Below are 17,491 nucleotides of genomic sequence, written 5' to 3' on the forward strand. Positions count from 1 at the left end.
TTGATTCCTAACCTTGAACCCACACCCTCTCTAGTTTAATTTCTACCACGCCCTTGGACCAACTAGGCCAATCTCCCGGATTCAAACGAGTTAACGTTCTCTCATATCGATCAATGATTTCAGTCCTAGGTCCTGCCATAATGTGATACTCATTTCATGGGCTCACCTCGACAATTGCAACACAAAGATCCTTCCTTGCACAATTGGCCCTCCAGTCTAGTCTGGGCATAAGACTAGCACACGCATGCGGATCCTCTAGTTGATGAATCGTGGAGTAAGCTTACAATACTCCACATGCTTCACAAACTCGTACTTATTTCAATCCTTTGATTACCCTCAAGTTTATCTTCATCCGAATCCTTTTCATCATACACGCATAGGTGGTGCATATGGTGTTTTGCATTGCTTAAATTCCTCCAAGAGCTTACGAATCAAACCCTGCAAAGCCAAGCGCATGAGCTAGGTCCTGGCTCGAAACCTACGATCCTATATATTAGGTGCAACAGTGCGGATACCGCGGCATCACCAGCTTCTAGCTTATCTCAATATTTGCTTTTGAAATTGATACGATTTATCAAATCGTCTTAAATTAAGATATCACACTGCAAACTTTCGGGTCACCCCTCTTGTCAGAGATGGAGATGGAGCCTGAGCCTACGAAAAGGCTAAGAAGATCGTTGGTTCTATCCGTCCCACCCGAAATATTTGATATCTTCAGCGATTACATCGATGATGAAGATGATTTTCTAGCCTTGAGAATGGTCTGTCAAGACTTCAATGCAAAATTCCGTGAAGCACACCTCAAATGCATCTACGGAGTTCGTCGACTTTTCTACGCCCTCGAGAGTTTTGAAAATCTATTAAAAATTTCAAAACACCCTTCTGGTATGAACAAGTATGTTCGACAGATAGATATCTGTTGGTCAGCACCTTACTACCATTTCATCGGTGGCGATGAGTTCGTCAACAAAGTCGAAGCGAATGCCAACGGCGAGTTCGATGAGATCAGAGATATGGTGCTAGCAATTACAGATCTAGCGGGTCAAAAGGCAGATGAAGTATTGAAATTTCAATTGTCTGACGAGGAAATTACCTTCTTTAGTCTTGCGTTAGCCGGGTTTCCGCACCTACGAACAATAAACGTGGAACAGGCTATTTTCGAGATGAAGCCCTTTTCTCGATCGGAATTCAACCTATTATTCCCGGGTGTCGGAATGGCCCCTGGTAAACACCTTCACCATCTTCTGAAAAATAATCGTTTGGAAAGTTCATTCTTCCACGGGACGAGATTAATGGAGGATGAGCCGTCAAATGGTTTCTTTTGGAAACTTCCAATACATTCCTTATTAGCATCAGGGGCGACACACCTTCAGACATTGGCTTTCAATAATTCGACCGGACTTCAATCCGATGCATTCGATCTGTCCGCATATAATCTACCCCAGTTTAAAGCAACATTCGCCAATCTGAAGAGCTTAAAATTTTATATGGGGGGGTTTAATTCGGGTTCTGACGATGACCAGAGAATTAATGCAATGTTCGGCGGCTGGCTCGAAACAATCGGAGCGAACCTAGAAGAATTATCACTCGAAAGCAAAAGATTTTATCACTGGAATCGTGCGGTAGTCCTTCCCGTAAACATAGGACTACCGAGGTTGAAGAAACTAACACTTGATCACTTTGTGGGCTCGACGTCGAATTTGGTACAGTTTTTAGACACATGCAAATCACAGCTTCGATATCTCGTGATTCTGAACACTATGTTTGAAAGTTCTGAGATTTCAGAATGGTATATGTTGCTACAATACCTAAAAGAAAACTGCATTCGCCTTCAAGAGATGGAGTTAAGACCATCCGTTTTCGAAGTTATAGAAATTCAGTATAATAATGACTTAGTGACGGAAATTCTTCCTAGCCTCTTGGCAAAGGTTACAAAGAATTCGATATTTGACGAGTGCGATTGGACTGTTGTGTATCCTAGTGTCAGACCCGGGGTCATGGTGGAAGAGAGACGACGAATTAATGACGCTATAGGGCGTTTTTCGAACGCAGAGGACTTCTGGGATTCCGTGACCGAAGGGAAGTGGAGGTCTCAAGAATTTATACAGGATCTTCTTCATGAACCAGACCATGGGTTATTTTAGTCAAGGTTGTACAACGGTTTAGAGATTCATGTGTATCCGGGACTTTCTTCTCCTTTTTATTCTGTATATACCTGATACTACCCTGTGTATAGACACAGACAAAAAATTCCATTTGTTTGATCGAGATCTCCTTCATTCCTTCCCTACCTCCCTCCTTCTCCCTATAACTAGTATCGATTCACCATATACATGTATACATAATATCGTTATTGTTATTGCTATTCCTGCTGCTTACAACCTAGATAGAGAAAAGGTATAGCTATGAGGTAGCTGTTGGATGAATAGGCCCTAATGCCCCAAATTTACACACTGAATATATTATCATAGTGGAAAGAATAACGGCCCTTCAAAACCGTACGGACGTCAGATCATGACCAAAAACAAAAGGTACTGATGGATTTTATGTATTGTGAGCGGGCGTGTCATGCAAGGATGGCACCGAAGTATGAGCATGCGGGCCTGCCCCAGAATCTTGACCCTAATCATCAGATTCATCGGAACCTCCGCATTGAAAACCCCTCTCCAAAATCGAGTCCCAAAAAACACGAGCCCGCTCATCATCAACCATATCAGGATGGCGCCTTATCTCTGCAGCGATATTGTCTAATACTTTTACCCCGTCGTCCTCTGACCGCGTAACTCGAGCGATACACGTTTTCTCCAAAATCCAAAATCCATAGACCTCCAACAGCAGAGCTTTTAGCTCATAGGCCATGTGAGTACGGATTCTAGCATCGTCGCTGTCACTATGAAAGAGTTGGAGCTCGAACTCACGAAGGTTTTCAAGCTCTTCGCAGGCGAATTTGAGTAGTTTGAACGTGCTTACTCTTCGTGTGGGGGTCCCTTGGAACCAACATCCGGACATTCTTAGGGCCTTAAGCCCCGGAGAATGGTGTAGGAAGCTTTGGAGGTTGTCGACATCGAGAGTTACTAAATCTATGCCCAATTTGGTGAGTTTGGGTAGTCCGGCTGATGTAGGCAGAAATAGCTTCCGGTGCTCCTTAGCCCAGTAGACGTTGCCAGTACCGGAGAGATATAGTTCTTCAACTTGGTGACCAATATTCTCTAACCATTCCCCGAATCCTCTGCAAGGATCGTCATAGCAGTCGTCAAGGCTGACGTGGAGTTCCAGCCGACGTAATTTTGTGAAACCAGACTTTAACAATACCATATCGCTTGGAGGGATTCTATCAAACTGAGAGATACGGATACCCCTCGCCCCAGAACGATTTCTGAACCCGATGGTGGTAATATTGCTCTGTTCAGCCGATGCAATCACTGCAAGTGTGCCCGACCATATCCAATTATCAGCGTCACGATCCTCATCGACCAAATCCGTCCAACCAATGTGAGGTTGTCGAACCCGATCTAACGGCAGAACGTCCTCTTGCATCTGAAGTTTCGGGTATAAAAGACTCAATTCGAGATAATTCGGAACCATTTTCGGTGAATTGTCAAATGTAACGGTCCTAACATTCTGAAATATCGAAAATACCGTGTTTAAAAGTTCAAGTTGCTGTGGGGAGCTACACATGCGATTGGCTCCCTGAGCGTCCCGAAGCTCCTTGAAGGGAATACTGGCTGTCCCTGCGTATGATATGTATTCACGACGGACGAGTGATAGGTATGGCATTTGTAGACATATGGTTAACTCGCGCGTCCGATTGGTATGCCGGGCGCCACGACCCTTTGCGACTTTGATAAAATTCTCGAGAAACGACGGTACTATGAAGATACGTTGGGTGTGGTATAGAGCATCATAGTGGAATTCTCGCAGCTTCGCGTTGAGGTTGTGGCATGTTTGTCTGAGCGAACGAATGTCGTGACTCCTGAGCCTCTCTGCTATTATATAAAGGAGCTCCATGGGCATTGAGGTTATTGGTGCCATGACGGTATATATGTATATATATATATATTGAGGGTAGAGGTGTATTAGGAAAGGCGTTTATTTGCAAGCTCGTAAGCCGGCTAAGTTAAGTTTCCAATTGAGAGGACAAAAAATTAAGTTTCGATGTGGCGTACGTACGCGTACAGGTTTTCATGTCTAAGTATGTAATTGTGCAGAAAGCTCAGTCCGATTGATCAGAAGGATTCATAGTCAACTTATTTATATTATGCTCATATGTACTAATCAATACGAGATTAGTATGGCATCCATCCTAAATATGTCGGAAGTCTTGTGTACATGTTGAATGAAAAGTGGGTCCTTTAATCATGTTTTGGAATTATTTTATCTACTTTAAGCTATATTAAGCATTTATATGCTTTACGATCTGGCCTATGACTGGTTTACCGGCTGGGTTATGAGCCAATTCACAAGCGGATAAGCTGGCTAGCTAGTTGCCCTCCCCACAAACTATTCTGCAGCCTGTGAACTAGCCTGTGGACCAGCTTAAAGACGAAGCTCGACGTCTCGAGGCTAGTATAGTCTTGTTTGCTACTTCGACTTTGTTATACCATTTATCGTATCCCAGAACTCAACCGCCCCTGGTTGATCATCCAATTTCAATTTCAAAGTCCTCTCGCCAAAAACTCCCCGCCCTGACCGCGTCTCGACCTGAAAAACGGTTTCTTCGGAACCAGGAGAGCTCGTAATATTTAAATCTGTTACTCTCGTCCCGTTAAACGAATCCCCCTCGAATTCTGTATGCGTAACTATTTTCCGAAGCGCGCAGTGATTTCGTCTGAGATGCTTCAGGAGACGGTACCAATCTTCGATTTGGTCATGAAATCTGCAACGCTCCAATTTCAATAACCTCAACCCCATGGAACCATTGATGAATGTGATAAAATCATCAATTTCGAAATTGAAATTCCAAAACTGAATTATCTTCAATTTTTTTAGCATCCCAGCTGGCAGCAGCACAGGTGGGCTACTTTGGTCCGCGTAACTAGGATTCCAGATCCTAAGGTCCTCCAGGTTTAATCCAATAGCCTGTATCCATTGCTTAAATCGGAAGCTTGCAGTCGAGTTATTTTCGATTTGAATTGTAAGATGTAGTGTCCTCAGATTTGAAAAAGTGGATACGAAGGGCTTTAAATAGGACGGTTTGAGAACGATCTGGTCCTTTTTCAGGCCACTCCAGTCGCCATCGGCGTCGTCGATACGTTCAATGCTTTTTATTCCAGTAGCCACCGCAATATAAAGTACCAATGAGAGGATATCTTCGCTAGCAGGACTTTGATCTTCAAACTCATACCAATCGGATGTGTTTTCTGCTATAAATCTGGACAAATCGTGAACGTGTGCTTTGCTGGCAGCGTCACCCTGAAACCCAGGTCCATATCCAAGGTTGGGGTATATTAAGTTTATTTCAGATCGTCTCAGATCCTCGAAGTCCTCAAACTCAAAGCTGAGAGCCTTGATATTAGGGAGATTTGAAAAAGCGATAGTTAGAAGAACAAGGTATTGATTGTTCTCGTAAAAATCGAATAATTCATCCGAATGAGCATCAGTCGTTTTTATAATCGTGTTCGTGATTGTTTTTTGAGACTGTAAGCCCTTATATTTCCATTCCGTCTTGGGATAAGGTTTGGTATAGGGTATAAACTTCGAAATGATGATTTTTCGAACCCGCAGGTTTACACCCGATGGATGCTTGGATATCTTTATGAGATTTTCGAGGCTGGCTGGAATCAAGAAAACGCGTCGACAAGAAAATATAAAATTGAGATGGGCTTCTTGAAGTTTTCTATTGAGGATTTTGCAGGTGCTTCTTAGAGCTAGAAGGTCGTCCTGGTCAAGACTCTCGTTTGCTATCTGGTCGAGTAGCTCGGTAGGGAGGGTTGTAATTGACGCCATTTTCAACTTGTAGTATGACTTTTTGGTGTTTGAAATGAAACATCAGCGAGTTATCTGGGATCAAGCTTGCATTTAAAGGTTCAATTGGATCTATGTAGCATCCAGCATCTGCATCTAGATAGCTAGACTCATGCGCCGCACTGCAAATCTACCGTGCGTCTTGGGCGTCTGACATGACACTTTAGGTCTCGGCGTGGCCCGGTTGGGAACATATGCAAAAAAATGCAACATTTGCATGAAGCCAATCAACACGGGAAGCTTGAGAAGATTCGCCGGTACGTACGGGTGCAATATACGGCCATATGATCCCCTAGTCACTTATTGTTAGCTCTGTCAGACTTTTTAAAATAAGTGCAATCACTGCTCATTGCTATGACTTTGTGTAAATCTCAGGACTGGCTTTCTTTTCGAGGTTCTTTTATGTCGATTATAAATAGTCGGAACAGACTTACGTTCTGAGATTATGTTGTGTAGACGAAGCGTAGCATGTAACTTAGCTCGTTGATTAATGATATCGACGATTATCGTGGAACCATAGCTGCTGCACGGTTAATGTGATTGAGGTGAAGGCGGTGTAGGTGTAGACTCGGGTTAGTCTTGTACAGCAATGTCTCTGGTTGTAGATGGAAAGGAGGATAGGATATAAAGAAGTAAGTCTGTATGGAGGTTATACCCGCAGTTATAGTGTCGACAGTAGACGTGTTGAATGATTTGTCCCTTTTCAGACCACTACATAAGATATCTTAAGATCACAGTCTCGTAACCACACCATCATCAACATCTACATCAAGATCGTCACCAGCATCATCGCGATCAATCCCTACCACATCCATCTGCTGCCTCATTATCGAATACGGGCACGGGAATGTCTGGCCAGAATCTATTCCACAAGATATTATTTTAATCTTCCTTTCTTTGTCCTTCCACCTAGTTTCCCTTTCGAATCTACAACGTCTATCGACAACCGACTTAACACCTTCCATCATAACTGTACGTCACTAAACATTTCTGCTAGCTCTAACTAGGTACGTACTGGCTTGCTTTAATTGGAATACCAAAATCCTAATATTGAGTTCTATCAGTCTTTGACTAAAATTCCTTAATTGGGAATTACAGATCACCGCTACCAGTATCCATCAGTCACCTTACACACCCGTCTCTTAAACTAAAGCACATTAGTTCACGAGGCCAGAACTGCAGACCACTAGCATCGTTCTTCAGTCGATAAACTTCCCTCCGATAGGCAAGACTTCATCTTCGACCCCTATACTGTCGGTAAGTAAGTCCATTATCCTATATTATCTGGCCCGAGCTGACAGCTCCATCTTCACAGAGAAATCAACTCGTATCAGAATCTCCAGACGACACCAAAACGATGGCAACTATCTTTGATCTTCCAAACGAGCTCATGGATGAAGTTGGTATCGATTTAGATGAGGATGATTGGTTGGCTTTACGCATGACTTGTCAGGGGCTCAATGAAAAGTGTAAAGAATACCATCTGAATTCAAAGTACTCACGTCGAAGAGTCCTTCTGGTTCAAGAAAGTATGGAAAACTTGGCCAAGATTTCCCAACACCCATCCGGGGTGAACTTGAGGGTTCGGTATCTCGATATTTCATGCCTATCTCCGTACTCTTTAGAGCGTATCTTCTACCACTACCTACTTTGGGAAGAGCACTGTACTTCCCTGGCCGATGAAGAGCTAAAAATGACAGCGGCTATTCGAAAATTCGACCGAGTAGACGACGAACAAATCGAGGGCCTGTCTCCTGATTCAAATATCATGATCGCGCCTCTTATACGGGCTCTTCCAAATCTACCCAACTTACAAAGCATCTGTTTTAATCCCGCGGGTCAGCGGGCAGAGTTAACCAGGCCGGAATGGAATTTATTCCATCCATCGTTAGGGTATAGACCCGGTACCCGTATTAATAGCAGACTGTGCAGGACCGTCAACATGAGAACTTTACCGCGACTGTTTTATAAGGGTTGGGATAAAATACTCCCTGCGATTTGCTCTATACCAACATCTAGTTTACGACATCTCACTTGGAATCATAGACACGGCTACTTCATTGCCGAAGACCGACCAGGCTTTTTCGCATGTGAAATCGGGCCAGTATTTCCGAATCTAAAAGTTCTCAGAGTGATCTTTCGCTTTCTCGACTCAGGATTAATAGAAGTTTGGATGCCAAAAATTTCCCAATGGCTCAGCTCCATTGGATGCAATTTAGAAGAACTGGAGCTCGATCTCAAATACATTACCCGCATTGACGACGAGATCAAAGAGGTAGTTCTAACATTACCAGAGTCTCGTATGTTCTCTTCCCTGAGAAAACTCGGGCTAGCCGGTTTCAAAATCGATTTGGAAAACCTGAAAATATTCCTCACCCATTGCAAACAGAGCCTAAAAGAGTTTACTCTTTCCCGGTTGGCGATGCAAGATCCTAAGGAAGATTGCTTCGAGATTTTGAAATTCTTGAGCGATGACTTCAAATTGAAGCTGTTCAGGCTGGCACTTCAAGGCCACGGTAGAGACTTTATCACGAAAAGAAAAGCCGAGTATGCACTCCCGGACTTAGAGGCTATTGGAGATTGGTCATCAAAATCGATGATTTGCACCGTTCGAGGTCTGGGTGTAGAAAAACCTTATGATTTTTCAAAGCATCTTGGGAGAGAACTTTGGACGCACGATTCCTCGGATACATTCTGGAACTCGATTACAGAGGGAATTTGGGTCGATAGGGAAGCGTTAAGATTTTATGATGATTCGGCATCTTCAGATTCTGGTTATTCGTAATCCGAGTTTGACTCTGAAGCCTCCCATAAGAATGAGTTCCAACAAGGAAATAGTTAGAACAATGGCGGTCCTTTCCATCTTGATTCCGACGATAAAGGGTATGACAGTGGCTGGAATCAATGACTAACAAGGGAGGCTCCACAGAACCGATTTTGATAAGGAACTTTAGCTACAGGCATCACAACCTTCGTTTTTTTTACGCACTTTCAAAAAGTATCCAAACTACCTTTAGCAAGCAATCCTCAAAATATGAGAGAATGTACTTAGTTTAATGATTGACTTTCCCCAATATAGGGTACTATGCTAGGCATCTCCCTTAATTTGTAGCCATATTGTCGTCGATAGCAAGGACAGCGGTTTACTAAAGTAAACGTATCGACAATCCACCCCGCCGACTATGCACTGCATCGATAAAAATGTCTCTATTTTATACCACCGAGACATCTTAGGCTGGCTTCTAGACCAACTTTTACTCCTCCATTACTCCTCTTGCTTAACCACTTCCCCTTCCTTAACTGGTTCCTCTTCTTCCTTAGCTGGTCCCTCTTCCTTAACTGGTCCCTCTTCCTTAACTGGCCCCTCTTCCTTAACTGGCCCCTCTTTCTCCCCAAATCCACCATTCACTTTTTCATCCGAATTCACGGTATCTGCTTTCCCATTCTGTAGACTCGAGCCAGACGTAGACGTAGAAGTCTTCGTTGGTCCACTCCTTTGACCACCTGGAGTTTCAATATACCCCGTAGCTCTTCCAACCTTACGGATTGAAACGAAGCAGACAGCGAGATATACCCACGTTGCAACTAAAAAAACAAATTCACAAAAATACGTTAGCATGTTATTTCGAACCACGTTCTCTAAGAATAGAAATCATGTAGCAGGAGGTATTTATATCTTACCAGCAAGTGTAAACGTAATAACCAATGCCCAGAATAGCACGACTCCTAATAAAATATATCCCCTCGTTAGCCACCCACTCTCCCACTCTCCCACTCTCTCAAAAGCTTTAACCCCTTCTTCAAAGTTCATAAAACGATGACATCATATCATATACATACCCGCAACAAGCACCCAAAATAACCCAGCCCCAAGAGCCAGCGCCGACAGGAACAAAATCGCAGAAACCGAAAACCCGATGAAACAAAGTAACGGCACAAACGCGAATAATAGTTGTACGCCAAGAAAAGACGAAAGAATCGGTCGTTGGTAACAAAATCGGAAGACCGTGTTGTACGCCCTTTGCCGGGTTTCCGGTGATGCGATTCGGTCGAGCGTCGAGAGTACGAACGACATGATGTTTTGTGTATCTGGGAAATACCGATTAGAAGAAGAGGTGGATTTGTAGGTTATTGCTGATGGCATCTTTTTTTTAATTTTAATTTTTTTTTGAGTGGTGTTTTTGGATTGTATAAATGTGCTGTGATCACAGTGAAGTATGGTGGTGGTGGATTGGAGGAGAGGGATGCATGCATAAGAGTTTTAGAGATATGAGCGCATTCCGTAAAAGTACGAAGGAATGCGTATACGTAATCGCATAAGAAATGCCAAATACCCCACGGCGATATCGACATACCGCCTCGGAGAAAATGTGAATATTGGGAATAAAACTTCTGCTATCCATAACTTCTATCTGGACGACGCCTTGTATTGGAAGAGCTACATTATACCATGCTAGAAATCCCCCCACACCCTAATCTCCACCATCACCGTCACCACCACCACCCCCAATTCGGATAGATATTTAAAGATACAGGCCTTCAGGTTCACCCTCGGTCTTGGTCTTCAATACTCTTTCTCTGGCACTCCTAAAGTCCGCCATTTGCACCCTCATACGCCGCTCTCTTAGTGCCAATAGACCGGCCTCTGTGCAGATAGCTTTGATATCAGCTCCGGACAAGTCGTCCTTCTGGGAGATGAATTCATCTAAATCAACGTCCTCAGCGAGCGACATCTTCGAAGTGTGGAGGGTAAAGATCTTTCGTTTTGTGTTTTCTGCGAATCCGATATTAGTAATTTGCTATACGCATATTTCAAAATGAAAAAGGCACACTCACGATCTGGGTTCTCGAACAAGATCTTTCGGTCTATTCTACCTGGTCGGATCAAAGCCGGGTCCAAAGTATCGATCTTGTTTGTAGCCATAATAACTTTAACATCACCCCGATCATCGAAACCATCAAGCTGGTTCAAAAGCTCTAACATAGTTCTCTGAATTTCCCTCTCTCCACCGCTAGTGCTTTCGTATCTCTTGGTACCAATTGCGTCGATTTCATCGATGAACACAATACTGGGTGCATGTTCCGCTGCAACTTGGAAGATCTGTCGTACTAGACGAGGACCATCTCCGAGGTATTTCTGGATAAGTTCCGACCCAACAATACGTAAGAAAGTAGCAGACGTCTGATTTGCCACTGCCTTTGCAAGTAATGTCTTTCCGGTACCGGGAGAACCATATAAGATGACACCCTTTGGTGGTTTGATACCCATTTCCTCGTATAGTTCCGGATGTAGTAGAGGGATTTCAACGGCTTCACGGACTTCCTGGATTTGTTGTTCGAGACCACCAATGTCGGCATAGGATTCTGTAGGGGCTTTATCGAGCTTCATGACGGTAATTAGCGGGTCGGAGGCTTCGGTGAGCACACCAACAATGCTAACGGACTTGTGATGGAGAAGGACAGTGGCGTTTGGTTCGAGGAGATCCTTATCGACGAAAGACATGATAGAGACGTAGTACCTGAACACCCCACTATTAGTATATCCACCGGACGAAAGTCTGGATTTTTCGGGCAACGAACTCAGGGCCAGTTGCAGAAGAAACAATAGCGTGATCATCGTCAATCATTTCCTCAAGATTTCCAACACCCATAGGACTTCCACGCATATCGTCCACGCGCATTCTTTCCTCAGCAGCACGGTCATCGGTCGTACCAGTTGGTTTCAAAGCTTCCTGATTCTGAACAAACTCCTCCTCCAAGAGCAAGTGATCCTTAATACGCTCCATTCGGAGCATCTTTAACTTGCATCGAGCGTTCGGGTAGACGGTAGGAAGCTTCGAGGTAGCATCGGGACCTTGCGAACGTCTCTTCTTACGACCTGGGCGCGGTGGGGGTGGTGGCGGCTCGTACTTTGGCTTATCTTTCTGTAGATTCTCAAGCTATCAGTATCCGAATTATCACCACGAGATAATACCTTCAGGCTGAATCTATACCTTCGCGTCCTTTCCGTCTTTGTCGCCGGGTGGCCCACCTTGGCCCATGCCAGACTGTGTATTACCCTGTCATTCCCCTGTATTAGCTTTTGAAGCTGAAGCTGAAGCTGGACGTCATTCATTCGTTTCACCATACCATGACGCGTCTCTTTATCTATATGGGTGTTATAGGATGAGTAGATGGTAGAAGTATCCTCTGCCAGAAGCCGTAACAGGTCCTAAGCCGTGGTGATGGTGTTTCGAGATGTGGGTCGTGGGAGTTGGAGGAGGCACGGTATCGGGCTTGGGCTTGGGAGCTTGCGTACTGGCTCTACTGGCTCTTGGTTGGTCAGCGAGCTTGCACGTGACTGTAGAAATACAACAGGGTCAACGCACTCCCTTGTTTTACTCCAACACATCTGTTTCTGGGCCAAGAAAAAGAACGTGTATGTCTGGTGCATATCGGATCACTGATAATCATGGTGAATTGGAGTCGATTCTACCAATTTTGGATCGACGAAATTAATGAAATAAAATATAATAAAATATAAATAGCACAAAGCAAAGATACAGCGGGAGAGCAGGTATATAATGGGGAATACTGACTCCCCTCATCCTCCAAATCATTCAACTTTCTATAACTAAACTACAAACTACCATCAAATCAGCCCTCGACGTAGTTTACACTATAACATTCCTTCGGATACCCTACAATCAAAATGAGCTGTTCTCAGTCATGTTGCTCAAAAAAGAAGCCTCGAAAGCCGTCCAGGATCCAGGAATCTAATGCTGAGGCCAGTAGTCACCCAGAGACATACCATGGAGAGTATATTGACCTAGACAGCCGTGAGGATATTCCTTGTGCGCCTGGTTCATGCTCTCATATTATCCCTTGCCCGAACTCGACTATTGAGCCACGGGTCCGGTTTATATCACCTGAAGTGCCCGTATATAGTTCTGACGCAGCCCCTGGTCGTGAATCTCGTAGCACCTTTCGAACAACTACTCCCAGTACTTCCGCTGCACGGAATCAATTAACTAAGCTCGAAGACCATGGTGAAAAAAATTCTACTTTGCAACGTCCACAACGGAAACGGCCTCGCCACTCTAATGACGCATACCCTTCAGATACGGAAGTCCGAGCTGCAAGAAGTCTGGATCGAAGTGGAACAACCGCAAAACGGCGTGGCTTAACAGATTGTACAAGCGGACGGCTGCCACAACTTCCCAGCATTAGAAGGCCTAGTGTTAATGGTAAGCAAAAAGCAGCCAAAAAAATGTGACATTTCTGAGCTAACTATACGGTTCCAATTAATAGAGCTTCAAAGGCGAGCGAATTTGGACGGGATGAAAAATGATTTTAAGAACACTCCTGCGACGAGACAGCCACTGGACGGCACTCATACTGCTAGACCATCGCACGCCCTTCGTCGGTTAGGTTCTAATACACGCAGCTTGAACGGAAACCTACCGAATTCGCCTAAGCGCCCAAATTCTCGACCCAATTTGGAATTCTCAGAGGCAGATTCGTCCGACGTGGATTTCGACGATTTAAGTGTCTGGTCTCTAGAAGAAAAATGTGTCCTTATCCTTCACTCGATCTTCAAATCACCGTATACGTCTATTAGAAGGACACAAGCGTTTACATCACGGCAAAAATTTGAAAGGTTCATTGAGCGCAGGTCTATTTCTTTGGTAGAGCACCTAGACATAGAACCCACATCAAAAACTGTTAACGTGCTGGATAAGGACGAACTTGGATGGCAAAGGGTTCTCTATGAAGTGCAATTCCCAACTGATGAAGACTCGGACCCTGATATGCCGGTAATAGTTCCGCATGATTTTATCGCTGGTCCAATAAAATCATCTTTTATACCTGTCCTTGCGGAGTGCGGGATGATAGATGAAGAGCAAGTGGCTAAGCTCGAGCCAGGAGGACTGGAATACTGGGAGTCTTGGGTCGAAGTTGGTACACTCGATAGTTGAACCCAAACACTGACATATGGCACATGATGCATTGTCGATCGAGATCCCGAGTTTGTACAAGACACGCTTATACCCAAGATAGTCTGCGGCTGTGGAGAAACCCGTTTATTTTTATGGCTGAAAACGTTATTGAACTAGTACTAGTAGTAGTTTGCAATTGGAGATAAAATTATCGGCCACGTTAACGTTATCGATCCCGTTGGCCTCTGTGTAGTTTTCTCACATAGAAACTTTCCGATTCCTTTCTTTCTCTCTTTTCTTTTTCTCCCCATATATTGATCAAAGCCTCATTCGCGGCCCCTCGTCAGCTTTGAATTAAGGCTACAGGCTAATATCTCCTTCCCTGTTTTCGGATACATCTGTCAATTCGGAGAAGCTTGGACCCTTCGACGGAATTGTTTTTTTCTTTTGCGTCCTGGGTCGAAAATGGTTGGTACCAACAGCTGGGGTCATCCGGATCCGTCCTATTCGCATGTTGCTGTTGTACAAACCATTCGAATTGCAGCCAAATGGAATACCAACCTTCTTCCCAGCTGCAGCTGAGGCCTGCGCGTGTTTTCCTCTATCTTTGCCTTGCATTGTATTGAAACGATAAAAACGGTTGCCACCTCCCCAAAGGTCTGTCTGTGTAATAGAATGATTTGATTTGATAATCACAAAGGATTCGATTTTAGAAAAAAAGAAAAAGAAAGTAAAATCAAAAAGAGGTGTATATGTATAACACAATTGTTCCTTTTCGTTTTGATTCTGTTTTGGTTCACGAATTCACCGCATGCGTGTAATCATGAAATACCCCCATGAACCTGGTTGCAACATCTCATCATCATCATCGTCGCTAATTTTTAACTCATGACCGACCGTCCGACCCGTCCGCAGTGCATCATCTCCACACATACCGCAATTTTTAAATTTTTAGAACAAGGGCTTCAATTGCCGAATAAACAAGGGAAGGGGTGAGGGGATCGGCGAATCACCAATCAGAGGCTTAAAATCAGCATTTTCGTCGCTATTTAAGAATATTGCGATTCTTAATAGACAGATATATATATATCTACACCCTAGACTGTCCATATGCTTAAATGCATATTACCCCGAATGGGATAAAAAAAAAGGAAGATTGTATATGCCGGCATACCGAAGCACGCACTTATCCAAAAAGTTTAAAAGCTACGTAGTCAGGAATGTGGCTGACGAACCCTTCTTTTTGAGACAATCTTTAGCGAACATGGAATGAATGAAGGGATAGAACAGGTCCTAACTACTTCTTACATAGCATAGTAGTGAACGAAATGCTGAACCAAAGAAAGAAAGAAAAAATATTACAGGTTCTAGATCCGGTATTCGAACTAAGCAGCGCCCCCCCACAAAACCCTTGTCGCATTGTTATATTTTTATGATCAACAATTCGTTCTGAACGGTACAAGTCTGGTGACCTATTTTCTTCGTTTTTGGGCTGAACCGAGCGACGCTACGAATCAATCAGCTAGAGAACTAGAGGCGAAAAAATTTCACTCACGCCAGTACAGCTGTACAAGCCGTGCTTTTTGGACAGTACCTGCATTACACTTGGCGACCCGGGCTAGAATCGTTAACCCCGCCAATCGTAGACACAACGGGACGCATTTTCGCACATAGGCGAATTTCCATCCCAAACTAGAAGAGAACCTAAAAGAAAGACGGGCTTTCCGCCGCCCTACTACGTAAAAGAAAAGAAAAGAAAAAAAAGAGGGTTTTCGACTCGGAAGGGGAGGGCTTGTGTACATATAAGAAGGGCTGGGCTGGGTATATCCTTCCGGCTCTTCTTGACCACGCATAACCACCTTTTCTCAATACAACCGCACTGCATGCACATAAAACTTTAAAGTATTCCCAAAGGAAAAAAAAGCGAACTCGATATTATATTAATCATCCTTGTGTAACATTATAAACCTTTCTGCCCCCCATTTTTCTTTTCTCAAGAAGAAGAAACGGGAAAACAAAAAACAAAAAAAACCGACGAAGTACTGCTGCCTGCAGACTAAAGGGGAACAAAAAGAGAAAAAGAACGCGGGAACGGGAACGGGAATAGGAATATTATAAACGTTTGTCGATATACCCTAGGCCTATCGGCCGATCACAGTATTTCGTTCTCTCGTTCTTTCTTTCCTTTTTTTATTGGGACTGAAGTTGCGTCCTTTCTATTTGCCCGAGGGGTTACCTATACGGTTTTATCCTGTTTTTGACTTCGGGAATCGAAAATTAAGCAGGAATTGGAAGGGGTGGGGAAGGGGACAGCTGAGCCTCCAATCGCGCATCGCAATTGCGAGAACGAGAGTTCCGACGGACGGCTGTACCGTCTTGGTGAACTTTTTGTCACTCTTGCAGAGAAGTAGGCCTCTACTATTTTCTTTTTTTCCCGGAAAGATAGTCAAGCCTATTTCTTATAAGTCTCACGTTTCGACCGTGTGGGATCTTAAATACTCGATTTTGAAAATTTGCTTAAACGGATTCGGTCAAAATATTTCCATTCTCCATCACGAAACGAGGTTTTGAAGTTGAGTTCTTAGAGACTCGAGATATCTACCAAGGCTTCCAACATTCAGCTCGACAAAGACAAAAAAAGAATACACCGCCAGTCAACTATATATATACCTATAAACGTTATTAAACTTCTCTATTCAAACTTCACAAAAATGTCGAGATCAAGCATATCGACATCGAGTTTATCAGATACAGATTCCTTCCCCTCTAGTAAGTCACCATGGTGCCATGATATCTAAAAATATATTCCAACATCCAAACATCAACTAACATATAACATCTATTTCCAGCACCTACAACTCCAACCACCCAATTCACTCTTCCCCTCTCAAGTGGCTGCTCTCCCACAGTAATCACAATCACAATAATAAACCCAACCCCTTACTCCCTCCAAGCAATCAAAAACAACCATGGCTGGAACCACCTCCAAGATCCCATCTGTCCAAACTCCGATGGTACATTGATCCTCCATTCCCCCAACACGGGAAAGGCAGCCTACATCCTCGGAGACACAGGTGATGTCATAGAAGTTGCCGGAGGAATAGGGATGGGTGATCATCCCATGGTCAAACTATGTCCGGAGCTTGGAGGAGGAGACAATGAGGTATTGGAATGTGTGATGAAAGAACCGGGCCATTTCGTCTATAGGTTACCCGAAATGGAACATATGAATCATGCGCATGCGATGGTCGAAATGGAAGGTCTTAGTACGGATTTGATGGTTAATAATTTCACTCCTTGCTTTTGATTTTTTTTTTTTTTTTTTTTTTTTTCTCTTCTTCTTCTTTGGCATCTCTTAACCCCTTCTTATCACAGACTTTTTAGTCTTTGATTTTCTTCTTCTGTTTTCCCGAAATAATCATTTTACGCAGTATACATATTGTTGCCTGTTATTAATTGAGCCACCAGGTACTGGGAGGGAGGTATTACATATACGCGCGCGGAGTTTTTTTTGCTTGTATTTATAACCACGAGTAGGCAGGGAAGTCTTTTCGAAGGTTAGTTTGTATCGGAGTTTGCATAGGGATTATACGGTGGTTGGATTGTCT

At 43.7% G+C, this 17,491-nt stretch overlaps 8 protein-coding genes across 8 annotated transcripts; 4 read left to right on the forward strand and 4 right to left on the reverse strand.

The window, feature by feature from the left end:
• Positions 1 to 635: 635 nt before the first annotated feature.
• AOL_s00079g371 (uncharacterized protein) lies at positions 636 to 2,144 on the forward strand (the record flags this gene model as incomplete). Its single annotated transcript, XM_011124246.1, has 1 exon — positions 636 to 2,144. The coding sequence occupies one exon, from the start codon at positions 636 to 638 to the stop codon at positions 2,142 to 2,144; it is 1,509 nt and encodes a 502-aa protein (XP_011122548.1).
• Positions 2,145 to 2,622: 478 nt separating this feature from the next.
• On the reverse strand, positions 2,623 to 4,032 carry AOL_s00079g372 (uncharacterized protein; the record flags this gene model as incomplete). Its single annotated transcript, XM_011124247.1, has 1 exon — positions 2,623 to 4,032. The coding sequence occupies one exon, from the start codon at positions 4,030 to 4,032 to the stop codon at positions 2,623 to 2,625; it is 1,410 nt and encodes a 469-aa protein (XP_011122549.1).
• Positions 4,033 to 4,581: 549 nt separating this feature from the next.
• On the reverse strand, positions 4,582 to 5,946 carry AOL_s00079g373 (uncharacterized protein; the record flags this gene model as incomplete). Its single annotated transcript, XM_011124248.1, has 1 exon — positions 4,582 to 5,946. The coding sequence occupies one exon, from the start codon at positions 5,944 to 5,946 to the stop codon at positions 4,582 to 4,584; it is 1,365 nt and encodes a 454-aa protein (XP_011122550.1).
• Positions 5,947 to 7,321: 1,375 nt separating this feature from the next.
• On the forward strand, positions 7,322 to 8,749 carry AOL_s00079g374 (uncharacterized protein; the record flags this gene model as incomplete). The annotated part of the gene is made up of 1 exon (XM_011124249.1): positions 7,322 to 8,749. The coding sequence occupies one exon, from the start codon at positions 7,322 to 7,324 to the stop codon at positions 8,747 to 8,749; it is 1,428 nt and encodes a 475-aa protein (XP_011122551.1).
• Positions 8,750 to 9,229: 480 nt separating this feature from the next.
• Positions 9,230 to 10,039, reverse strand: AOL_s00079g375 (uncharacterized protein; the record flags this gene model as incomplete). Its single annotated transcript, XM_011124250.1, has 3 exons — positions 9,230 to 9,549; positions 9,646 to 9,690; positions 9,805 to 10,039. 3 exons carry the CDS (start codon positions 10,037 to 10,039, stop codon positions 9,230 to 9,232), a joined length of 600 nt encoding a protein of 199 aa, XP_011122552.1.
• Positions 10,040 to 10,487: 448 nt separating this feature from the next.
• AOL_s00079g376 (uncharacterized protein) lies at positions 10,488 to 12,096 on the reverse strand (the record flags this gene model as incomplete). The annotated part of the gene is made up of 5 exons (XM_011124251.1): positions 10,488 to 10,738; positions 10,801 to 11,483; positions 11,545 to 11,888; positions 11,958 to 12,023; positions 12,094 to 12,096. 5 exons carry the CDS (start codon positions 12,094 to 12,096, stop codon positions 10,488 to 10,490), a joined length of 1,347 nt encoding a protein of 448 aa, XP_011122553.1.
• A 559-nt stretch (positions 12,097 to 12,655) lies between these two features.
• AOL_s00079g377 (uncharacterized protein) lies at positions 12,656 to 13,922 on the forward strand (the record flags this gene model as incomplete). The annotated part of the gene is made up of 2 exons (XM_011124252.1): positions 12,656 to 13,190; positions 13,255 to 13,922. 2 exons carry the CDS (start codon positions 12,656 to 12,658, stop codon positions 13,920 to 13,922), a joined length of 1,203 nt encoding a protein of 400 aa, XP_011122554.1.
• Positions 13,923 to 16,594: 2,672 nt separating this feature from the next.
• On the forward strand, positions 16,595 to 17,190 carry AOL_s00079g378 (uncharacterized protein; the record flags this gene model as incomplete). Its single annotated transcript, XM_011124253.1, has 2 exons — positions 16,595 to 16,652; positions 16,733 to 17,190. The coding sequence occupies 2 exons, from the start codon at positions 16,595 to 16,597 to the stop codon at positions 17,188 to 17,190; spliced, it is 516 nt and encodes a 171-aa protein (XP_011122555.1).
• Between the last annotated feature and the right edge of the window lie 301 nt (positions 17,191 to 17,491).

The sequence above is a fragment of the Orbilia oligospora genome, assembly GCF_000225545.1.
Source record: "Orbilia oligospora ATCC 24927 unplaced genomic scaffold scaffold00079, whole genome shotgun sequence".
NCBI lineage: Eukaryota > Fungi > Ascomycota > Orbiliomycetes > Orbiliales > Orbiliaceae > Orbilia > Orbilia oligospora.